The 26,019-nt window shown below is 40.0% G+C and overlaps 1 protein-coding gene and 1 non-coding gene across 7 annotated transcripts in view; both read left to right on the forward strand.

Annotated features, from left to right (window-relative positions):
• The window catches only part of LOC130355729 (zona pellucida-like domain-containing protein 1), a 206,197-nt gene extending 181,067 nt beyond the window's left edge, over window positions 1–25,130 (forward strand). For 5 of the 6 annotated variants that reach the window (XM_056556279.1, XM_056556280.1, XM_056556281.1 and 2 more), the window contains 2 exons: window positions 21,194–21,223; window positions 24,595–25,130. In XM_056556279.1, coding sequence (XP_056412254.1) covers window positions 21,194–21,223; window positions 24,595–24,773 — 209 coding nt within the window. In that variant the 3' untranslated portion in view covers window positions 24,774–25,130. The remainder of the gene's footprint in view (window positions 1–21,193; window positions 21,224–24,594) is intronic. The other variant, XR_008888641.1, reaches the window with a different exon arrangement.
• TRNAE-UUC (transfer RNA glutamic acid (anticodon UUC)) lies at window positions 6,872–6,943 on the forward strand. Its single transcript has one exon. It is a non-coding gene; the product is annotated as a tRNA-Glu (tRNA).
• Window positions 25,131–26,019: the final 889 nt, after the last annotated feature.

Here is a 26,019-nt window from a genome sequence, read left to right on the forward strand (position 1 = left end):
GCATCCCACCGGCAGTGTCAGTACAGCGCTCCCGGTCAGCGGGTCTGACCGGGGCGATGCAGAGAGAGGAACGCCGCGAGCGCTCCGGGGAGGAGCAGGGACCCGGAGCGCTCGGCGTAACAATTAAGATTTTTAATAGGAGTAATATACAAATCTGTTTAACTTTCTGGCACCAGTTGATTAAAAAAAGTTTTCCACCGGAGTACCCATTTAACCCCTTACGGACCAGGCCAATTTTCACTGTAGGACCAGAGTGTTTTTTGCACATCTGACCACTTTCACTTTAAGCATTAATAACTCTGGGATGCTTTTCACTTTCATTCTGATTCCGAGATTTTTTTTCGTGACATATTCTACTTTATGTTAGTGGTAAATTTTTGTTGATACTTGCATCATTTCATGATGAAAAATTCCAAAATTTTATGAAAAAATTGAAAATGTTGCATTTTTCTAACTTTGAAGCTCTCTGATTATAAGGAAAATGAATATTCCAAATAAATTATATATTGATTCACATATACTATGTCTACTTCATGTTTGCATCATAAAGTTGACAGGTTTTTACTTTTGGAAGACATTAGAGGGCTTCAAAGTATAGCAGCAATTTTCCAATTTTTCACCAAATTTTCAAAAGCCGAATTTTTCAGGGACCAGTTCAGTTTTAAAGTGGATTTGAAGGGCCTTTATATTAGAAATACCCCATAAATGACCCCATAATAAAAACTGTACCCCCAAAGTATTCAAAATGACATTCCGTAAGTGTGTTAACCCTTTAGGTGTTTCACAGGAATAGCAGCAAAGTGAAGGAGAAAATTCAAAATCTTAATTTTTTACACTGGTATGTTCTTGTAGACCCAGTTTTTGAATTTTTACAAGGGGTAAAAGGTGAGAAATCTTCCTTGTAACCCAATTTCTCTTGAGTAAGGAAATACCTCATATGTGTATGTCAAATGTTTGGCGGGTGCAGTAGAGGGCTCAGAAGGGAAGGAGCGACAGTGGAATTTTGGAGAGTAAGTTTTTCTGAAATGGTTTTTGGGGGGCATGTCCCAGTTAGGAAGCCCCATGGTGCCAGAACAGCAGAAACCTCCCACATGGCATACTATTTTGGAAACTACATCCCTCAAGGAACGTAACAATGTGTCTGCTGAGCCTTAACACCCCACAGGTGTTTGACGACTTTTCTTTAAAGTTGGATGTTTAAATGAAATTTTTTTTCACTAAAATGCAGGTTTTTCCCCAAATTTTAAATTTTTACAAGGGATAATAGGAGAAAATCCCCCCTAAAATTTGTAACCCCATCTCTTCTGAGTATGGAAACACCCCATGTGTGGGCGTCAAGTGCACTGTGGGCGAACTACAATGCTCAGAAGAGAAGGAGTCACATTTGGATTTTGGAAAGCAAATTTTGCTGAAATGGTTTTTGGGTGGCATGTCCCATTTGGGAAGCCCCTATGGTGCCAAAACAGCAAAAAAAAAAAAAAAACACATGGCATGCTATTTTGGAAATAACACCCCTCAAGGAACGTAACAAGGGGTGCAGTGAGCCTTAACACCCCACAGGTGTTTGATGACTTTTTGTTAAAGTTGGATGTGTAAATAATTATTTTTTCACTAAAATGCTGTTTTTTTCACCAAATTTTACATTTTTACAAGGGGTAATAGTAGAAAATTCCCCCAAAAATGTGTAACCCCATCTCTTCTGAGTATGGAAATACCCCATGTGTGGACATCAAGTGCACTGCGGGCACATTACAATGCTCAGAAGAAAAGAAGCCACATTTGGATTTTGGAAAGCAAATTTTGCTGAAATGGTTTTTGGGGGGCATGTCCCATTTGGGAAACCCCTATGGTGCCAGAATAGCAGAAAACCCCCCACATGGCCTGCTATTTTGGAAACTACACCCCTCAAGGAACGTAACAAGGCATACAGTGAGCCTTAACACCACACACCACACGTGACCCGCATCACCGGAATATCTGAAAATCGCAAGTGTGAATTCACTTGCAGTTTTCTGCGATCGCCTACATGGGGGGGGGGGGTCTGATGACCCCCCTGGGCATTTGCGCGGGGTGCTGCTGATCGATATCACGTGTCGGGCGGGGACCAAAATTCTTTAAGTAATTCCTTAAGTACCAAGGAGCAAAGGCGTACCTGTACACCCTTGGTCCTTAACAGGTTAATGCTTAAAGTCACAGTAGTCAGATTTTCAAAAAACACTCTGGTCCTTAAGTTGAAAATGGGCTGTGCCCTCAAGGGGTTAGGAACTCGGGAACAGGTGCATACCTTTATGCCCTGCGTCCCCAAGTGGTAGAGAGCCTGTCTGCTTCAATGGGTGGAGCGATCGCTTGGTGGGGGAGAGATCAATCTGCAACAGCTGTAGGCACCCTGATTGAAAACCACACTAATTTGAATGGATGCAGCTCATTTATGTTTCAATAGGTGGGGTGGCTGATTTGTGGGAGGGAGGAAAATGGAATTGTGGAATTTGAAGTAAAAAAAAGAAAAGTCAGGAAATACCAGTTCACAAACAGCTAGCCACAGTATTATGGTAATCTCACAACATAGCCATTTAGCCCCAAGACTAGCGCAGATCCTTCCTAAGCATGTCCATTACTGTCTGCCAGGTACGTACTAAAATCACCAAATGCTGGATAGCCCCTTTAACATTGTAAACTGTGAATCAAGCACAAGGGTTAAATTTAAAGCAGTAGTCCAGTGTAGAACAACTCAACCCCTACCTTAAGGATAGGGGATATGGTTCAGATCACAGGGGGATCCAACCGCTAGGCCCCCCCCCCCGATCTCCCGTACTGGGCCTCAGCTCGCTGGCCAGAGAGTGCGTGTTGACCACGGCACAATGCGGCAGCCAACATATACAACACTATGGCAGGGCCAGAGATTGCCGAAGGCAGCGCTTCTGCTCTGCCATAGCGCTGTGCACTGTTTTGAGGGGGCGTGTTGACAGATGATTCATGCGGTTGTCAACACGCGCTCTCTGACAAATGGGGCCCTTTTTAAAATCATTTCATTTGGTTGGCTCAAGTAATTCCCTATCTCACACTTGCTTTTTATGTTGTATTTCTAGACCGTTCCATCCATAGTCCTCAAGTTTTGTAAGAGCTGTCTCTGAGACATACAGTATACTGAAGTTTTTGTTGTGTGAAGGAGGCCGAGTGACTTTCTCCTTCTGTGTTACCTATGCACTTCAGGAGTAGACAGAACTCTCAAAAGGAAATGATTAATTAGCATGCAGAATTGGTTACTTATCATTCCAGCCAGGTTGATAAGCTTACTAAACTGCTTGTTTAGCATACAAATTACTCAAAGCATTGACATTAAAATGTATAGGAAAGATGACAGGACATTTTTTTTTACGTGCAAGTTATTCCAGGTCTGTATAGAACAAAAGAGCGATTGCAAAAGAAATGACAGGACTTGACAGTGAAGTACAAAACTTTACACCTCGCTACTCTTCGGAAGAAGCGGCTTGGATAACATCCCTTAGATCCATCAGTATTGTACAATCAATACCACTATAAGCCACTAATCAATATTGCAGCAAACAAGCACTTATGAAATGAAGTGCTCTTATCATTTCTCTAGAAGATGAATTCCTGACAGATATTTCTTCTGAAGTGGAATTCATTCTTTATCAAACGTCCAGTGATAACACATAAGGCACTTTTAATTAAAGTCTAGTGCCCTTGCATTCTAATGCTGTGATAGGTGTGCCTGCTGACTGGGCCAGCTTTTTAAATGTGGTATTTGTTTTTAATTCGACTCTAAGTGGTGGCTTAATGCTGCCAGCTATTGGTATATGTGCGGCACTGGCAGAGGCATGCAGAATCCTTTGCAATTAGTGATGCTTCTCCGAGGCTAAATGATTCCACAAATACCACAAGCCTATTTGGACTAAAGTAATACAACCCTTATGACAGCTTGAGATTTAGTGCCAGGAGCCTGATATAAATATTGAATTTGAGCAGGAATAAAAAAAAAGGGACATGTTTTGCAATAAAAGTGTCATAAAAAAAAAAACTTTTTACTCATCAACACTTCAAACTTTAAACATTAATGGTCATAACCTTAGTAACTATCTTGCATGCACCATCTTATCAGATTTAAAATAAAACACTTGTTTGGGTTAAATTCAGCTCAGGGTTGGATGAGGTTAAAGAAAAAGGGTCATTTTTTTATTTTTATATACAAGCTGAGTACCCGGCAGGAAGGAGGAAGCTTTTGACTTCATATCCTATCCTCATTTTTTTTCATCACTTTTTTTTTTAACCCAATCATACCCCTCTCCTCCCCACCAGGGGCAGATCCAGAGTTTAGTCTCAGGAGGGGCACTATTAGAGTATTTTGTGTTGGCGGACAGAAAATAAGGTGTTGCTTAAGGTACTTACAATATTAAATGTATCATACAGTCCTAACCTTGTTTTAGACTCATAGGCCATGTTCACGTCAGAATTTCCAATGCGGAATTCGGCCCGGGAATTCCGCTGTAGCAGAGTCCCATGTAATTCAACAGGATTCTGCTGCGCTGTGCTCACGGCAGAATATCCATGCCAGATGTTTCCAGCACGGAAATTCTGTTTTCTGTCTCCGCAGAAAGAATGAACATGTTCATTCTTTCTGCAGACACCGCACAAAATGCTTAGCCATCTAGGAGACGGCTGTCCGCACAGAGATGTTCCCTGCGGACAGATAGGATATGTTTAAACAGATATATCAATATAACAAAGATCATAAGACATTTTAAGCAGTTTACGCATAATATATTAGAATGTTTACATAAACAGGACTACACATAGGACACAGGGTCACACATTTAGTGGGAGATTTATCAAAACCTGTCCAGAGGAAAAGTTGACCAGTTGCCCATAGCAACCAAGGCCTTTTTACAAATGAAAGAAGTGATCTGATTGGTTGCTATGGGCAACTCAGCAACTTTTAGACTGGAAGAAAGGAGATTTTGTCTAAGGCAAAGTAAAGTGTTTTTTTTACACTAAGAACAATAAGGATGTGGAATCCTCTGCCTGCAGATGCGGTTTTATTAGTCTGTACAGATGTTTAAACAGCAACTGGATGAATATTTGCAAAAACATAACATTAAGGGATATAGGCCCTGTTTTTTTTTAGCATGTTGTGATGCCTGCGCTGTAGCATGTTGTGATGCCTACGCTGTAGCATGTTGTGATGCCCGCACTGTAGCATGTTGTGATGCCCATGCTGTAGCATGTTGTCATGCCCGGGCTGTAGCATGTTGTCATGCCCGGGCTGTAGCATGTTGTGATGCCCGCGCTGTAGCATGTTGTGATGCCCACGCTGTAGCATGTTGTGATGCCCGCGCTGTAGCATGTTGTGATGCCCGCGCTGTAGCATGTTGTGAAGCCCGCGCTGTAGCATGTTGTGGTGCCCACGCTGTAGCATGTTGTGATGCCTGCGCTGTAGAATGTTGTGATGCCCGCGCTGTAGCATGTTGTGATGCCCGTGCTGTAGCATGTTGTGATGCCCATGCTGTAGCATGTTGTGATGCCTGCGCAGTAGGATGTTGTGATGCCCGCGCTGTAGCATGTTGCAGAAAATTATTTCCAGTATAATAATCAAAGATACCAATTGCCACAGAATGGGAAAGTGCTAAAGACGTTTTTACCATTTAAAACTACAGCTCCCAGTATGACCTTAAGCATGTGGTAAGGTTATGCTGGGAGTTGTTGTTTCACCCATCATTACTGCAGAGCTTACAAGTGACTCCAGCTCTGATAGGACATAATGAGGAGAATACACAATGATATCAGTGACAACAGGTGACGTCTTCTCTATAGTGAGGAGAATACACAATAATATCAGTGATTACAGGTGACGTCTTCTCTAGTCTTTCCTTATCTAATTCAGATAGTACATACCACCAGAACTTGTTGCAGCTAAATGTTCACTCAGCAGAACTTGAAGGTTCCTCACTATGTCAGCGGATTCTGATCCTCTATATGAAAACAATAATCATTATAATACTGCCAAACACTGTATCCTCTGAATATAATACTGGCACACACCGTACCCTCTGAATATGATACTACTACACACTGTACTCTCTGAATATAATACCGCCACACACCGTACCCTCTGTATATAAAACCGCCACACTGTAACCTCTGAATATAAAACCGCCACACACCGTAACCTCTGAATATAAAACCACCACACACCGTACCCTCTGTATATAAAACCGCCACATACCGAACCTCTGAATATATTACTACAACACACTGAACCCTCCGAATATAATACTACCACACACTGTGCTCTCTGAATATAACCTTGCCATGCACCCTCTGAATACAATACCGTAATGTATTGTGGCCCATAAAAACCATACTACCCCAAAAATTCCTTATAATATACACTATGGCCGACATGTATAATTGTCTTTAGACTGTTTTTTTGTGTCTAAAAACGGTGCAAAAAAGGTGCAAGCAGGGTTTATTTGTGCCTTTTTTGAGTTGTAATCCACTGATTTTGGCAATACACATGATATGGACAGGTTTTATGAACTGCGTCTTTTTGTGAAAAGGCGCAAAAAAGGCGCAAAGCCACTGAAGAGTCTCTAAAACTACACCAGCCCAGACTTAGCTTTTTGGTGTATGTGAAGAGTGAAATTTTAGAAAATGTGACCTGCACAAAATTTATCAAATGCTCTTCTACCTTTTAATAAATTTGGTGCTCCTACACAGAAAAATACTTCACTTACACCTACAATGGTAAATGCCGGCCTATACCTCTGAAATGCAAAACACTCTGTAACCCTCACTTATAGTAATAATGCCCCATCCTGTGCCCATCCTGTGCCCATCCTTTGCCCCTAGGTCAACCCATATGGTCTAGCGGTTAGGATTCCTGGTTTTCACCCAGGCGGCCCGGGTTCGACTCCCGGTATGGGAAGTTGTGTTTTAGTCCTCCCATATAGTCCTCCCATAGGATTCCTGGTTTTCACCCATCCTGTGCCCCCACATATAATAATTATAACCCGTCCTGTTCCCCCCACATAATAATAATGTCCTCTGTCCTGTGCCCCTCACATATTATGCCCCCTGTCCAGTCCCCTCAGGGGGCATTATATGTGAGGGGCACAGGACATTGGGCACTATATGTGGTGGCACAGGACAGCCCCCCCTGTCATGTGCCCATATAATGCACATATAATGCCCCCCTGACATATGTCCCTGACTTATAATGCCCCCTTTCCTTTGCCCCTCACATATCATGCCCCATGTCCTGTGCCCCTCACATATAATATCCCATGAGGGGGCAGGACAGGGGGCATTATATGTGAGGGGCACAGGACATGGAGTATTATATATGAGGGGCACATGACAGGGGGGCATTATATGTGAGGGGCACAGGACATGGGGCATTATATGAGAGGGGCATTATATGTGGGGGCACATGACAGGGGCATTATATGTGGGGGGCACATGACAGGGGGGCATTATATTTGAGGGACACATGACAGGGGGGCATTATATGTGAGGGGCACAGGACAGGGGGCATTATAAGTGATGGGCACTTGGGTATTATAAGTAAGCGGCAAATGTCAGAGGGGCATTATATGGGCACATGACAGGGGGGCCCCTCTCATGTGCCCCCACATATAATGCCCCGACATGTGCCCCTCACATATAATGCCCCCCTGTCATGTGCCCCCACATATAATGCCCCCCTGACAAAGTGACCCTGACTTATAATGTCCCCTGTCCTGTGCCCCTCACATATAATGCCCCACGTCCTGTGCCCCTCACATATAATGCCCCCGTCATGATGTGTCCCCACATATAATGCCCCCTGACATGTGACCCTGACTTTTAATGTCCTCCGTCATGTGCCCCCACATATAATGCCCCGTCGTGTGCCCCTCACATATAATGCCCCCTGACATGTTACCCAGACTTATAATGTCCCCTGCCCTGTGCCCCGCAATTGCCCCATTGCCCCCCCCCCCCCCTGGATCCGCCACTGCTCCCCACCAACTCAGGAGAACACAGTGATGGGATGGGAAGAGTAAGAAAATAAAAAATAAAAATGTTTAACATAGATCCCCTTACTTTGACTCCAGACATACACAGTAGCCCTGATTTACTAAGACTGTTGGGTTTTTATTAGTGTGGGATTCCAGTCTATTTACTGTGGGGATTCAAAGGTCGGAAAAGTAATGATCAGCTTTTTTTCCCCACAGAATTTAGTGTGAATTCAATAGTAAATAGGTTGGGTTGTCAGAACATGTCCTTTTTTGGGGGGGCGACCATGCCGACTTTCCAAGTTTGCCAAGTTTGTAGGTTTATTGATGGTCAATGTGCAATATTGTGCAATCAATATTGTGACCATTTCAGTGCACAACCCAACACAAGCAGGTTGTGTTCACAATAGTAAATCAAGACCAGTGTGTTCCAAATCAGTCATTTACAGTTTCTTTATGATGCCCAATGTAACTCTGTAAAGTGTGCACAACATAGTATGCCCACTAATATAGCAAAAGCCACAATGTGCCCACAAACATTTTAGTTACAGTATGCCCCAGTATTACCAGTGTGTGCTTTAAGGTCTGTACTCTGACAGTACTCTGTCACTTTGATACAGTGTCCCAGTCACAGTGTCCCTTTATATAGTGTCCCTGTTTTGATACAGTTTATATAATACCTCTACCTCCCATCACAAGCATACACAGTGCCAGTCATGATGTATTCCCAGTGACAATGTCAGCTACAGCAAGAATGTATCCCACAGCTTGAAAGTTACCATTGAGGTCAGCTACAATTACCAGTTAAAATACATTATAATTACAATATGTAACAAAAGCTAATAGTCAGCTAAAATACTCAATTTGTCCCAGCCTCTATATCTATCTATCTGTCTATCTATCTATAAAAATGATCTATCTTATAGCAGCGTGCACCTGAATGCCTGGTCCATGCAGTATTTTGGTATCAGTATGTGCTGGCCAACTTATCCTTTTTTTTTAAATCTATCTAGCTATATCATATAAGTGAGTCCACCTCTTACATTGTTGTAAATATTTTATCATGTCTTTTCTTGTGACAACACTGTAGAAATTACACTCTGCTACAATATAAAGTAGTGAGTGCACAGCCTGTATAACAGTTTTAATGTTGTGTCCCCTCAAAATAACTCTACACACAAAACCATTAATGTCTTAACCTTGGCAACAAACTAGCACCCAATTAGCAACCAACAAAGTACACCCAATTAGCCATTTTTCCTTTTGGTGTCATATGACTTGTTAGTGATACAAGGTCTCAGGTTTGAATGGGGAGCAGGTGTCTTAAATTTTGTGTCACCACATCACTCTCTAAAACTGGTCATTGGAAGTTCAACAAGGTAGCTCATGGCAAAGAACTCTCTGAGAATCTGAAAAAAAAATTGTTGTTCTAGCCTAGGCCATGAGAAGATTGCCAAGACCCTGAAACTGAAACTATAGATGAGGGCGGCCGGCCGCTCTTCTTCTCGATCCTGCTCTATGTTTTGCGATGTGAAGTTCTTCACATCACAGATTCATATTTCCTGCAGAGAGCTGTGATTGGCCAAATGGTTCCAGCCAATCAAAACCCTCTGCGGGAAATGTGAATAATAAGTATGTATGTGTATATATATATATATATATATATATATATATATATTTATAGAGTTAGCCGTAAATGTTGGCACCCCTGAAATTTTTCTAGAAAATGAAGTATTTCTCACAGAAAAGGATTGCAGTAGTGTTTTGCTATACACATGTTTATTCCCTTTGTGTGTATTGGAACTAAATCAAAAAAGGGAGAAAAAAGCAAATTGGACATAATGTCACACCAAACTCCAAAGATGGGCTGGACAAAATTATTGGCACCCTTTCAAAATTGTGGAAAAATAAGATTGTTTCAAGCATGTGATGCTTCTTTAACTCACCTGGGGCAAGTAACAGGTGTGGGCAATATAAAAATCACACCTGAAAGCAGATAAAAAGGAGAGAAGTTCCCTTAGTCTTTGCATTGAGATTATGTATGTGCCACACTAAGCATGGACAACAGAAAGAGGAGAAGAGAACTGTCTGAGGACTTGAGAACCAAAATGGTGGAAAAACATCAACAATCTCAAGGTTACAAGACAATCTCCAGAGATCTAGATTTGCCTTTGTCCACAGTGAGCAACATTATCAAGAAGTTTGCAACCCATAGCACTGAAGCATATCTCATTGGGCATGAACGGAAGAGAAAACTTGATGAAAGGTGTCAACGCAGGATAGTCCGGATGGTGGATAAGCAGCCCCAAATAAGTTCCAAAGATATTCAATCTGTCCTGCAGGCTCAGGCAGCATCAGTGTCAGCGCAAACTATCCGCCAACATTTAAATGAAAGGAAACGCTATGTCAGGAGGCCCAGGAGGACCACACTGCTGACACAGACATAAAAAAGCAAGACTACATTTTGCCAAAAGGAACTTGAGTAAGCCAAAATCCTTCTGTGAAAATCTCTTGTGGACAGATGAGACCAAGATCATTTTACTGTTTACCGAAAACAGAATGAGGCCTACAAAAAAAAGAACACAGTACCTACAGTGAAATATGGTGGAGGTTCAATGATGTTTTGGAGTTGTTTTGCTTCCTCTGGCACTGGGTGCCTTTAATGTGTGCAAGGCATCATGAAATCTGAGGATTACCAATGGATTTTGGGTCACACTATACAGCCCAGTGTCAGAAAGCTGGGTTTGCGTCCAAGATCTTGTGTCTTCCAGCAGGACAATGACCCCAAACATACTTCAAAAAGCATCCAGAAATTGATCGCAACAAAGCACTGTAGAGTTCTGAAGTGGCCAGTATTGAGTACAGATATAAATCCCATTGAACACCTGTGGAGAGATCTTAAAATTGCTGTTGGGAAAAGGTGCCCATCCAATAAGAGAGACCTGTAGCAGTTTGCAAAGGAAGAGTGGTCTAACATTCCGGCTGAGCGGTTTAAGAAGGTTATTGATGGTTATAGGAAGTGACTGATTTCAGTAATTTTTTCCAAAGGGTGTGCCACCAAATATTAAGTTAAGGGTGCCAATAATTTTGTCCAGCCCATGTTTTGAGTTTGGTGTGACATTATGTCCAATTTGCTTTTTTCCTCCCTTTTTTGGTTTAGTTCCAATACACACAAAGGGAGTAAACGTGTATAGCAAAACAATGTGTTACTGCAATCCTTTTCTGTGAGAAATACTTAATTTTCTCGAAACATTTCAGGGGTGCCAACATTCATGGCCATGACTGTATACATATGTATGTATATATATATATATATATATATATATATATATATATATATATATATATATATTATATGTATGTATATATATATATATGGCAGTGCATGGGACAAGAGAAGAGCGGCCATGCCCCGCATCTCTACATTATACAGGTCGATCACCACTAAGCTCCATGCTGGGAGCTGTAGTACCTGCATTAATAGACAGATCACAGCGGGAGTCACTTCTGACACCTGTTGCAATCTGTCTATAAACTAGCCCCAGGATGACAAAGTTGTTAGAAATTACAGTTCAAGCATACCTTTTGCTGCTTTCTAGCAGCTTTAATCTGGCTAAAAATGATTTTTATGAAAGTCAGCAACAGTCGGATATCCACTATATGTCAGTGCTAGGACCGCTGTGTGATTGACACACAGGTCCCAGCACATAGGCTCCTTATTCTAATATGTGGGTGGCGAGTTTTCTACTGTAAAAGAATAAACAGTGTCTAATTTCCTGTGCACAGCGGTGTTGCGATGCGGGCGGTCAGCTCTCACAGCTCTCTCCCCGTGGGCGACATAATGCAGTAGCGGAATGAGCTGGCCACACGCATCGCATCACCGCTGTTCACTCTAGGAAGACAGGATAATGGGCTGCCGGCTCATTCCGCTACTGCATTGCGCCGTGCATAGGGCCTTAGGAACCGTACGCTTGCTGTGGCTGCCCGCATCGCATCACTGCTGGGCACAGGAGAACGGGCACTGCATATGCGCTACCCACATATAAGAAGAATCAATAAGTCAATCACACTGCGGTCCCAGCCCTGACATACAGGGGATATCCGACTGTTGCTGACTTTCATAAAAAATTTTTAGCCCAATAAAAGCTGTTAGAAAGGGGCCTGTTGGGGTCCGGTGCTGCCTCTCACTCTCACGATCCCGAGAATCTAGGCTCTATTGAGATGAGTCCCGGTGTTTCTGAGTCAATCCCCTGGATACTATTCCTCCCCCCCAGTGCTCTGGTGTTTCTTTTTTCCCACTGCACTACTTAACGTTGTCTCCGTGGCTCCGCTGCGACCCCTGGTTCCTGGTGGAGGCCCTTGTGCTGTGCTCCTGTGTCCCGGAAGAGGAGAGCTACCCTATTGGTGGATCCTGCCTCTGCACTTTGACCTTGGTGGGCGGCACTGAACCCACGTGACTGGGCAAGTGCGGCCGGAGGATCTGGAAAGGTCACGCTGTGGAGGAGCTCGCTGCTCCCCCTGCCATATGGGGAGCGATATGGGGAGCAAAACTGGAGGTCCGGACAAGCTGTGCTGTGACAGAACTCCTGTTGTTTGTCAGCAGAGGATCAGGGGAAGAGTTGGCTGTCCCTAGACTGAATGTCAGGTACTCCTGCGGAGGGGGGTGAGTGACGCTATATGCTGGAAAATTTTAACTGCTATATTTTTTTTTGGATAACTGCTATAGCATGCACTGTCTTTATTGAGGAGCAACTGTAGTGGTGAATGGGCCTAAGTGGGCAAAATAACCAGTGGGGAGGACAAGGATACAGTTATGGAAGCTGTTAAAAGACGCGCTACAGCCTTAGCTATAGCATTGGCTATCCAGGAGGCTGTTGTAGCCGAAACATAATTGACAGGGCTTGAGGAATATAATGAGGAACTTGCCGGTGAAAGTATGGAAGCCTCACCCATATCAGGGGGGCATCCAGAATCCTCTAGATCATTTACAGTGGATAATACATCTCTAATGGAGGCTGAATTAATTCAACAGGCGGTATCTGATGTTAACGCCTCTCCATTAATACATGCATCCCCTCAATCCTGAGAAATAATTTAAAAAAAAATGTCCCTAAGGGTACTACATGCAGAGCAAAGGCTTACTACTGCTGAAGACAAATTGGCTGAGTGCAGTAAACAATACGTTATAAATACCAAAGAAATTTCTGCTCTAACTACTAAGATAGATGATGTGGAAAATCATTCTAGGAGAAACAATATTCGATTCCTGGGGTTCCCTGAGACGGCTGAGAAACTCAGGACCAAATTCAAAGAGGTCAAAAAGAGACTTCTGGCACGATTCAGAGTAGTGGCTCTGGACTCTGGATTTTTTTTTTTTGAAAGTGCAGAGGAAGCATGCAAATGGCTTGATATTAATGAGGGTCGTATTAGCCACTATAAGTCTCAGCCCTCTGAAAAGGGGTCAGGAAGAAACTAGATTTGTGTTAGTTATAAGGGGGCTTAATATTTCACTCAAGGACATATGATTTAGAGGTGGAAAAACCAATGTCCTATGGGTGTTTCGTTAGGGTCAGGTATAGAAATAAGTACCTTCCACTCTCCAATTCTGGACAGGTTAGATTTAGTAATGGGTGGCGGGTTTTCCATAATAAAGTTTTTTGAATGCATTATGCTATGGCCCTTTTGGTGGTATATATTATTGTGTTTTTTTTTTTATCTGTGGTGTTTAAATTTTTTTTTTCCCCTTCCGCTCCCAACAATTTTTTTCCTTTCATTACCTCTTTAAGAGAAAAAAAAGCCATGTCTGTTTCTGTAATTAGTTGGAATATTCGGGGACTACTAGGGCATAATAAACGGGATGCAGTTTTTCATTTTTTACTTAAATCACACGCCTCAATTTTTTGCTTACAGGAGACACATCTCACCCCAGATCGCTTACATATTGTTAAGAAACCTTGGATAAAAGCATCTTATCACTCAACTCCTACCAACCTTTCGAGAGGGGTGAGCATTTTAATTCACCGCAAGTTATTGTTTTCATTTATCAAAAAGTATGTGGACGATCTGGGAAGATATGTGGGTATTGTATGTAATATTCATGATAGAAAATTTCTGATCATGAATGTATATATTCCCCCACCATACTCATCTGTAATCTTACGTAAAATTCTCTCTATTGCTGCACTACATCCAGATGTCCCTCTACTGATGATTAGTGATTATAATACTGTAATAGACCTTGTTTTGGATAGATGCTCCCTTTATATGGGTGTAGATAAAGGTAAAATCACCCCGTTTGGTAATTTGATTATAGAAGCTTGGTTGTCAGATCTGTGGCACATAAAATATCCATTCACGAGACAGTATTCATGCGGTTCAGCTACTTATTTCTCCCTCTCAAAGATCGGTCTGGCACTGGGGAACGTTCTGATTCTTTCTTACATAAACAATATCTTTTATGTGCCTAGAACTTTGTCCAATCATTCCCCATTGCAGATAAAATTTGTAGTGAAAAATGATAAGCAGGGAAAGCCTGTATGGAAGCTTAACCCATATTGGCTTTCTATTTTGGAGGATGCCCAGAATATGAATCTCTGAATATTTTATGCTAAATAATAATACTGCATCTACCCAAATTATATGGGATGCTATGAAGGCTTTCATTTGGGGTATCCTACTAAAATCTATTGCAACGCAAAAACATAGCACTGCTTTAAAAACTGATGTATTAAATGATTCTGTGCACTCTGCAGAAATAAGATTCTTGGAGGGCCCATCTGGCCGAATGGAGGAATTAATGTACAAAGCTCAAACTGAATTGAGATGACATCTTTTTAGATGCAGCTAACAACAGGAGGATGATGGACCAACAGATAGAATATGCGGAGGGGGATATACTGGCTAATGTAGTGAAAGCTCAAGATTCCTCATCACATATATCATTGGTAGCAGATAAACATGGTACCGTGATGTGGAAATATTGAATGTGTTCGTGGAATTCTATTCTATCTAGAGGTGAATATTCTTCCAGCGACATGCAGGAATTCCTCAAACAAGAAAGACTTCCCCAACTCTCAAAGGCTGAAGCCTGGAACAGGCTGTCAATATATCCTCTAATAATAAAGTACCTGGTATAGATGGTTTTCCAGTAGAAATATACAAGAAATATGGCAATGTACTTGGATCTCTTTAATCAATCATTTGATGATGGTTTTCTACCTCCATCAATGCGGGAGGCTATTATTGTGGTTATATTGAAAAAGGGTAAGGACCCAATAGATCCCTTTTCTTATAGACCCATTTCTTTGTTAACAAGCGATGGAAAGCTACTGGCTAAGGTCTTACCACTGCGGTTAAATAAAGTAGTCGCTAAGTTGATCCATCCGGATCAAACAAGTTTTATTCCAACCAGATCAACATCAACAAATATTAGACGGCTTTTTCTAAGTTTATAGGTTCCTCCCGACTCCCCCCAAATACAGGGCCATATTTTCTTTAGATGCACAAAAAGCATTTGATTCAGTAGAATGGCCCTGTCTTTGGGTGACTCTGGAGGCAATGGAATTTGGCCCAAGGTTAATTGCCTGGATTGGACTGCTATATAAAGATCCAATAGCACGTATTGGGCAGGTTTCTCTGAGTTTTCTATTGCATCGCGGAACAAGACTGTTATTCGCGATTGCAATTGAGCCTTGGGCGGAATTTATTCGTGCTAGCCCGGAGATAAAAGGGTTTCGGTATGGAGACTGTTCAAAAAAGATCTAGCTAAATGCGGATGACGCTCTGTTGTTTTTGAATTATATGGGGTCATCCCTTAACCTTCTTAGCAGTTATCCTGAGCGTGACTCTGGGTTAATTTTCCCTGCCTGGAGCGGTAACCCCGTGTCACGCTCAGGGTAGCATTGCAGAGTTGCCGGGGTAATAACTAATTTAGTCATTTTTGGCAAATTCTCTGGAATTGCTATAAACTGTTATAAATCGTATTTAGTTCCCCATGTGCAGGTAAATGAGAATTTATGTATAGAATGTGCCACTCAAATCAAGTATCTTGGTATAGAAATAACATCTTCTATTTCCAATTTTGAGAAGCTAAATATAACACCTTTGCTTAATCGTATTAAGAACAAAAGTACTGCCTGGCGAAAATTAAGTCTATCCCCAGTGGGAAGATCCCCCGTATTAAAATGATTGTGATGCCACAGCTGTTATACCTGTTACATAATTCCCCTATTTGGTTAACATTTGGTCTTTTCCAAAGAATCAACACCCAATTTCGAGATTTGATCTGGAATGGGCGAAAGCCTAAATTAAAACTAGAATACCTACAGCGTCAGAAACAGGATTTTAGGAGTTGGGATAATCTAGATCTTTCCAATCCCAATATGGTTATTGTAGCAAGAGTGTTTTCTGGTAATAACTTAATATTGGCCCTAGAGAAAAATGAATTTAAGAAGAAAAAACATCTCTCCCTCCCAACTTTCAATTTAATACATAAAACTTGGATTAAAGTAAAACAAATTAGGGTGGTGGGCAAAATTAATGAATATAGCCCATTATGGGAAAATCCACTGCTCCCAGAATTAAACAAATTGAAAGGTTTTAATAATTGGAGAAGGCAAGGGGTGGTCTGGGTAAAATACCTTTTTAAATCTGATAGTCTCCATTCTTTTAGGGATTTCCGAGAGGATTTCCATGTACCTGGTAAAGTATTTTTTCAATATTTTCAGTTAAGGCATGCAATCGCTGCCCAGCAAAAGTGTTTTTCTTTAATTGCAACTAGCAATCCAATTCTGGATTTAATAATAAAAGAAAAGAAACAGGTGGGGTTTATTTACAGAACATGTCAACTACTAGCTATAAAGGGTTGGACTATACAGTCGACACCGGCATTCATAAATGGCAAGTGGAAGCAGATAAAAATAGAGAACAATGGAAATCCGTTCTCAATAATATCCCAAGTCAAGCATTAGGGGAAGAGAACCCCGGCCCTTCTTTTGAAAATCGGATATCGAAAAGATGCAAAATGCCCTCGGTGCCTGCAAGACCCCGCAGATCTCATACAAATGTTCTGGGATTGCCCATATATCCAAAGTTATTGGAAATCAATCACAGAATATTTTGGGGTTGTATGGGAAATTGATATAGCTGTAGAATAAAAAATTTGCATATTGGGATATCTTGATAACTTAAATATATTAGCGTACACTAAAATAGCTCTTGGTAGATTGCTATATAATCCGAGAAAATGAATAGCTCAGCTTTGGAAAGACCCAAAACCTCCAACTATAAAACAATTTATTAAGAAGATGGAGAAGGTGGTGGCATGGGAGAAACTATATAAGAGGGGATAAACAGACAAATTTAGTTTGATTTGGAACAATTGGCTAAATAGATAGCGATACTAATCTCGGAATTGGAGAGAAGGAGGGATTTTTTTTTCTTTTCTTTTCTTTTTTGTTTTACTTTTTAGTTTTGCTTTGTTCTCTCTGTGGCTTTTGAAGCCCTCGGGCCACCAAGATAGTCTTTTTGAAAGCCCGTCATAATATACTTTTGTAGGTTTATATATCCATATACTCAACGTCCTATGCATGTTCAAAAGTATGGTGTATATGTCTATTGCTTTAATATTCTGTAAGGTTATGCAATGATTAATAAAAGAAACAAAAAACCTGGTAGAAAGTAGCAAAAGGTATGCTTGAACCATAATTTCTAACAACTTTGTCCTCCTGGGGCTAGTTTATGGGGGTTAAAATCCATGACAGTTGTGCTTTAACTGCAGGTACTACTGCTCCCAACATGGAGCACACTCAGCTCCATGCTGGGAGCTGTAGTGCCTGCATTAAAAGACAGATCGCAACAGGTGTCAGAAGTGACACTCGCTGCGATCTGTCTATTAATGCAGGTACTACAGCTCCCAGCATTGAGCTGAGTGTGCTTCATGTTGGGAGCAGTAGTACCTGCAATAAAGGAAAGATCACAGCGGGTGTTACTCCTGACACCCACTGCAATGGTCCTTTATAATGTATATATATACCTATTATTCATATTTTCCGCAGAGAGTTGTGATTGGCTGGAACCATCTGGCCAAGCTCTCTGCGGGAAATATGAATCTGTGATGGGAAGAACTTGACATCGCAGAAAATAGTGCAGGATCGCGCAGAAGAGCGGCTGCTCGCCCGCATCTATACATTATATAGGAGGATCACAACGGGTGTTAGACCCCAGGGTGATCTGTCTGTTAGAATAGGTACTACTACTCCCAGTCTGTTCCATGCTGGGAATAGTAGTACTACCTTAAAAAAAATGTAAATTAAGAAAAAAAAGTTAAAAACACACACGCACTTTATTATATCGATTTGCCGTGAATTTATTCAGATCAAATCAAATTTTTTCAAAAAATGTGTCCGAATCAGCCGAATCAAATTTTTCTAATATTTGCTCATCTTTAATTGTCACATGAAGATAGAATATAGTATTTACATGTAGAAAATGAATATGGGTGGCTTAATAATCAAAGTTTCAATAACTAAAAGTTAATATTTGTAAAACAAATTTGTAAATTTACTTCTAGATTATATGAACACATGTGTAGAACACATGTGTAGAGCATGTGTAGAACATATACCAGTTTTGTGCCTTTGTACGAGTACTGCTCCTGTGTGTCTATTGCGTGATCAGGACAGATTTTTACCAATAAAGATTTCCAGTTGTCAATACGACCTCATAGCATTTTGCAACATTGTATTACCTTTTATTTGTTTGTTTTTAAAGGAATAACATCTATTTTCTAAAACAGTAAATCCCCTTAATATTTAAGTGGCAGTAAGATGGTGACTTTGTGAAAAGCTGGGTATCACCCAATGTATTACTCCTTTATTGATCTCTGCAGCCCATAGTGTGAGACTGAATGATTTTTCCAATTCGTATGTAAAAACAGACTAAATTCCACAATTTAAAGATTTTGGTGAAAATGAAATGACATTTCATATGCTGGTCTAAAAATCAAATACGCTGGTGCAAAATTACTTTTGTTTGCGACTTTTGTATGCAAGCTTTTTGGCTTCCCTCTTTCAATTTTGATGGTATGAATTTCCCTTTGATGAACACTGAGCATTTACTCAACTTACACAAACATATTTGTAAATATATTATTAACAGACATAAATAAGTGAACCACCCAAGATTTGTTTAGGTAGGTTTCTTGTGAATCTACCATCAAATTCATTTTGCATTCCACTGTTGATTTGGATTTGTCTCTAAACTCCATGGGCTAGTCGCAAAGCCTGCTGCACCATAGTAATACCAGGATGGGAAATGCCATTTATTTTAACTCTTCTCACCCTAAAAATGTCCCTCTGCACCTACTCCAGACCTGGAGCTTCATGTTTGATATTTGAGCCATGATGATATCCAGCTCTTCCCTGTACCCCCCGGTGTATTTGGGTACTGGGGTAATAATAAGGGAGTTAGCATTAGCTGTTTTACAGGCTAACACTAAGAACTTGATTAGGAATGCATGTATGGTACTGGCTTATTGTAGTGGGCAGAATTAATTCCCTGGATCTTGCCATACATTTCAAAGGTTAATGTCTCTTTTTGTGCATACAGTTGAGGACATTTTTTTTGTCTGGGAGTGGGACAAAAATAAAAATACATATACTTCAATTTTAGCTTTTATTTTGAATAATTCTGGCTGACCTGAAGAAGGTACTAGGTAGTGCCAAAACATGTTGTCCCATTTAAACTCAATAAAATACATGTTGTCTTGTTCCTCCTCCTCAGTCGTATTTGTGTCTACACTTAGCAGTGCCTCCAAGACCAAATTCTGCCTCTGTTTTCTACTTCCTTGTTGCCTATCCGCTCCCCTAGGAGTGGGATTAGGTTGGAGTGCAGTAGCTCGGATACCACTCAAATATTCATGCTATTCTAAGCACAACTCAACAAGGTCAATATTTTTCTATGTGGTGGATGGTTGCACACCAACTGATAAACTACACAAGGGAGCGCCCCTTTTTCCCCCCCTATTGCTCTCTAGTCATATCCTTGATATTGACTGTGGACATCTGGAGATGGTAATATTTTCTAACTTTCTTTTCTAATATGTCAATGTGTGATTGTCTCTCTCTTTTGTTATTTTACTCAAGTCATAAACCAACATATAGTCCTCCTGACCAACACATGAATAGAACTTATTCTTACTGTAATGTATGTTTTGAATCTTCATTTTTTGTGCAATTTAGCCAAACTAGTTAGATATAACATGTAAAAAAAATTGTGTCAATTTGTATCAGCTTTTAATCAGACTTTGTATCTAGTTTCATTTTCAGTACATTTAAATCCTGTACTAAAACTAAACCAGATACTGACAAAACTGACACAAACTGATAATTGAATAATTGCAGTCTGTACAAATTGTTATCCATCGAAAAATCATTTCTGGTTCATTTTTAGACAAGACATATAGTATGTCTAAAAATAAAACTAGTGTGAAGATGTGCTAACAAAGAAAAGCAAACCATTGCAAACTTTAAAAATTGTAATTTGGCATCTACTTCATTTAACGAATCAATTTACATAAAAAAGTTCAGTTAACCCCTCCACGATCCCTCAAATTCTGATTTGTGGCTTACGGTTTCTTCTTCCTCATATTTTGAGAGCCATAATTTGTTTATTTTTGCTCTAAAAAAGTTGTATTAAGGATAATTTTTTTTGTGGGACAAGTTGTATTTTTCATTGGCGTACTTATACTATTTTATCATATAATGTATTGCGAAGAAAATGAAAGGGAGAGAAAAACTTTAAAAAAAATATGGCATTGGCCAATTATGTTGGGCAACAATATTTCTGAAGATCACAATACAGTAAAACTGGCATGCTTACTTTAATTTATGAGCCAGTAAGATTTCAATGATACCAAACATCTATTTCTTTTTGTTTCATTTAACTGTAAAAAAGGAAATAGATAACTTTAAAAAAATAATAATATTCCGTATTACATGAATGTGCATCAGTTGTATGGCATCCAGTGTCCCTTGTTTCTGGATGCCGGACAGGGGAATGAATCTCTGAGTCTATCCATCTATTATCTATCCATCTATTTGTATGTCTTCTTTAGTAGTTTTTGTAAATCGCCTTACAAGCAGAGCAAACAGCTGAATATGTTTTATGTTTTGTTCCAGATGAAACACCCACAAACAATTCACAGCTTGGTAAGTTTATTTTATTTTCATAATAACTGTTGTACTAAAAGATGAATGCTGTGCTACTACGTCTGCTTGGCTGTCATTAATATTCAAAGGTACTGTTATTTGTATGCATACACGCATATATGTTTTGTATCAGCTTAACAAAATTTGGCTTTAACAAATACTGAATGTGGAAGAAAACTGAGTGAATGTGGAAAGACAGGTACATAAACTAAACACAACAGCACTTTAATGTATTTCATGGGCAGCAAGAACTATGGATTTTCTACAACAAAAAAAAATATGTATTTTTTCTTGTTCACCTTAGCAAACTGAAATGTTCTCTTCCTAAAGTGATTTTATAAACATCTAATATATCAAATGATCTAATATATTCCAGTATATACCCACAATGTATACTTATGTATGTCAATGAGAAGGGTGACATAAGTAATCATAGACATGATTGAAGTAGAAGTTTAGCAGTGTTGCACGTTATATGACCTTGTTCAAATACACTTTAAGGGGGAGATTTATCAAAACCTGTGTGGAAGAAGAGTGATGCAGATCACTTCTTTCATGTTTCAGAGGCCTTTTTATAAATAAAATGAGTGATCTGATTGGTTCCTATGGGCAACTGCTTTCACTCTTCCTCTGCCCAGGTTTTGATAAATAACTCTCTAACTGTATTGTTCATATAGTATCTTACATAAGTGAGTCCATCCATCACATTTTTTGTAAATATTTTTTTATATTTTTTTATGTGACAACATTGAAGAAATGACCCTCTGCTAGACTGTAGTAGTAGTAATGAGTGCACAGCCTATATAACAGTGTTTGATGTTGTGTCCTTTCAATATTACTTAATAAGCAGCTATTAACTTTTTATGGACACGCACCATAAATGTATGGCCCAGCAGTTAGTAACTTTGCGCACAGCACTGCATATTAACGGCAGAGCTATGAAGCAAGAACAGAAACACTGCCTGCTACATAGCAGGTGAGGTCTGTCTGCTATCAGCAGCCAGGACTTAACAATAATGGCAGACATCATCAATCCTGCTAATGCCCACCTGTAACCCTTCAGATGCTGTAAAAAATACTGATCATGGCATCTGAAGTATCTGCGAAGTCTGAGGGGATTTATGACACCACCCGTGGTGCAATCGAGGGGATCTGATGAATCAAGATGGCTGCAGGAGCTTTACTCACCTGCTCCTGGCCGTCTGCTGCAATTTTCCCCGCTGGTCTGCTTTCTAGCAGACCAGAGTAGTAGATCGATGCTCTCACTGATCACCTATGCATAACTCAACGAATAGTAATAGTGCCCCCCAAAGTGCTCCCAATAGAACTAATGGAGCCCTTAAAGTTCCCCCATTAGTGATAATGCTCCCTATGCTCCCCAAAATTAGGTTTACAAAAAAAAAAAAAAGAGAAATCCAGTACTCACTTAACTTCTGTTCCATGTCTCCTTAAGCTGCTTAAAGGGGTACTCCGGTGGAAAACATTTTTTTTAAACAACTGGTGCCAGAAAGTTAAACTTTCTTTGTAATTTACTTCTGTTTAAAAATTGTAATCCTTCCGGTACTTATCAGCTGCTGTATACTACTGAGAAAGTTGAGTTGTTATTTTCTGTTGGACCACAGTGCTCTCTGCTGACACCTCTGTCCATGTCTGGAACTGCCCAGAGTACAATCAAATCCCCATAGCAAACCTCTCCTGCTCTGGACAGTTCCTGATAGTCCCTACCAGAGGTGTCAGCAGAGAGCACTGTGGTCAGATAGAAAATAAAAGAACTTCCTCTGCAGCATACAGCAGCTGATAAGTACTGGAAGGATTAATGCTTTTATATAGAAGTAATTTACAAATCTAAAAAATACACAATGTAGCCCTGACCTTCTAGGTGAGTAGATGAAAATAGATATACGTGGATCGGGCTTCAATAATAATCAATATTTATTATAAAAGTATGAATAAGATTAGGTACTTCTCACAGGGCCCTTGTGAGAAGACAATACTGGACCAGGAAGCGCTACACAGAGGACTGTGTGCACCACGGACACCCAGCCATTGCGGGAACAACACCCATCGCCTGAGTTACCATTCAAAGACCGGTAACAATTTTAATACTACAGACTGTTTGCTACTGTATCTAAAAGGGACATATCTACCCTAAGAGCAACTCTTCAACATATTTGTTTGGTACCGATCTCACTTTGTTATCGTATTATCTTATGCCAGGATTATAGTTTTAACTATTATATGCCTAAATATATTGTTAGGTTGCCTTTTAATATGTATGTTCTTCTCACAAGGGCCCTGTGAGAAGTACCTAATCTTATTCATACTTTTATAATAAATATTGATTATTATTGAAGCACGATCCACGTATATCTATTTTCATCCACTCACCTAGAAGGTCCGGGCTACATTGTGTATTTTTTGGTTTTCCCTTTTCCAGCAATTAAGGTATAGTGGCTTGCCCAGTTTGACCTCGGTGCGTATTAGTTGTGAGCTGCACATACCTATATAATTTTCTAATTTACAAATCTGTTTAACTTTCTGGCACCAGTTGATTTGGAAAAAAAATGTATTCCATTGGAGTACCCCTTTAATGCATTGCTGGCCATGGGCCTCCTGAAGCTAGAGACCTGGGCTGCTTGAAGTCTTGCTCAAGGAAGCACTGATACATTGCATCACCTGTGCCATAGACCCACCAAATGGCATCAGTAGCACAAAACCTTTTTGCCCATGATCCCAGATCTCCACAAGTGCAGTTGAATGCAACATCAGAGCATGGTGCTTTCAGCTTCTTGCTTCACTACTTCATCTTATAGGCTACAGAACACTTGAGGCCTGCAGCCTATAAACCACCTAGACAAGATCCCAGCATGTACTGGTACAATGGCATGGCAATCTTTAACTGAAAATCTAACATGGCAGCCACAGAGGCCTTCAAAAGGTCCCTGGCTGCAATGAAAAACAATTGGAACTCTGCAATCGCTCCATGAGGTGTTGATCAAAGGCTGCTAGATGCCACAGTTGCTACTGATGATGGCATCTAACAGGTAAAATTACTGGCATTGGAGAGAACTATTGTAACTATTGTGTAAATTGCAGATAGCAGCTGTTAGGATATAGAGTGACTTCATATCATATCTCTCCAATACATACAAGTATGTCATATGTTGGGAAAGAGATGATATTTTCTAATTCTCAATTGTGTTTTTGTTTGTCATCTTATGGCCTTAAAATTCAAGGCTTCTAGAATGTGTTGACTATAGGTTTCCACACACTTTGAACAGGAAGAATATTTGCATATAATTCTTTAGTTCAACCTGGTACCGTCCTGGAGATGCATATATTAATTACATTACTATCCTTTTTTTATGCAGCTCAGCCACATAGTGCGCAGTTTCAGATGAACTCAGTAACCAGCGCACTTATCTCAGGAGTAGTCATCCTCGGTGTCACCAGCATTTGTTTTTTCACAATCTCCCTTGCACTCCTGAACAGAAATAAGAATAACAGTTTGGTTTTATGCGGAGTCCGAAACCCGGCTTTCAGCTCATGAAAATAAAAATTGGACTATTTTTTAACTGTTATTTTTAACCTCATTATGTACTGTATATGTACAGTATGTACAGTATCTCATTAACATGTTATCATGTCAGTTGTGTGTGTTTTAATGTAGCATGTGCACTATAATATACTGTATTGATAAGCTCAATGGATGAAATGCAGATGTAACATTCAATTTATATGAAATTTATTGTATGATATTTCCAATGAAAAGAAAGGATGTGTACTGCTATCTTTTTGTGGTCTTTTTATGTAGTTATTAACTCACTATAATTATATATTGGTATGAAAGTAATACATTCAACAGTTAGATTAATGCTATATTAAAGGGGTTCTCCCCAGGATTTTTTTCTTTCTCAGAAAGTTAAACAGATTTGTAAATTACTTCTATTTAAATCTTAACCCTTCCAGTACCTCTCAGCTGCTATATGTTCCAGGGAAAGTTATTTTCCTTTTGAATTTCCTTTCTGTCTGTCCACGGTGCTCTCTGCTGACACCTCTGTCCATGTCAGGAGCTGTCCAGAGCAGAATAGATTTGCTATGGGGATTTCCTTCTACTCTGGACAGTTCCTAAAATGGACAGAGGTGTCAGCAGAGATCACTGTTGTCATACAGAAAGGAAATTCAAAAAGAAAAGAACTTCCTCTGGAACATACAGCAGCTGATATGTACTGGAATGGTTAATATTTTTAAATAGAAGAAATTTACAGATCTGTTTAACTTTCTGGCACCAGTTGATTTGTAAAAAAAAAATTTCCAGTGGAGTACCCCTTTAATTTTCTTTTTAATTGTGATGTTTTTTTTGCTTTTTTTCTTTTTCTTTTTGTGGATGCCTTTTTTTTTTTAAACTTAATATCAATGTGCAGCCTTTTAAATCTTAAAAACACTGTAATTGTAAATATGAGGTATTGCATAGGCTAATACATAAATGAATAGTTAGAAGTATTATAGTGGTACCAATGAGAAGAGTAGGAGTCGTAATCAGGCTGAGGAGGAGTAGTCCCTTGGTAGCCCAAAATGGTTGTATAATGTGGTATGGTAGTCTGGCTAACCTGATCCCCTGTGAGCCCAGCAACACTTTTGTCAATGAGGGTACACTTAGTGTAGTGTTGGAATAAAAAAAGTCAGACACTTTTGTTGCTGGCAGACAACAAAGAACTTTACTGAACAGAGTTGCTAAGTTCTTAAAATCTTACTTGCAGGGCATATGCTGAAAAATCTATTAATGGCATGTTGAG

Source organism: Hyla sarda, chromosome 2, assembly GCF_029499605.1.
Source record: "Hyla sarda isolate aHylSar1 chromosome 2, aHylSar1.hap1, whole genome shotgun sequence".
NCBI classification, from domain to species: domain Eukaryota; kingdom Metazoa; phylum Chordata; class Amphibia; order Anura; family Hylidae; genus Hyla; species Hyla sarda.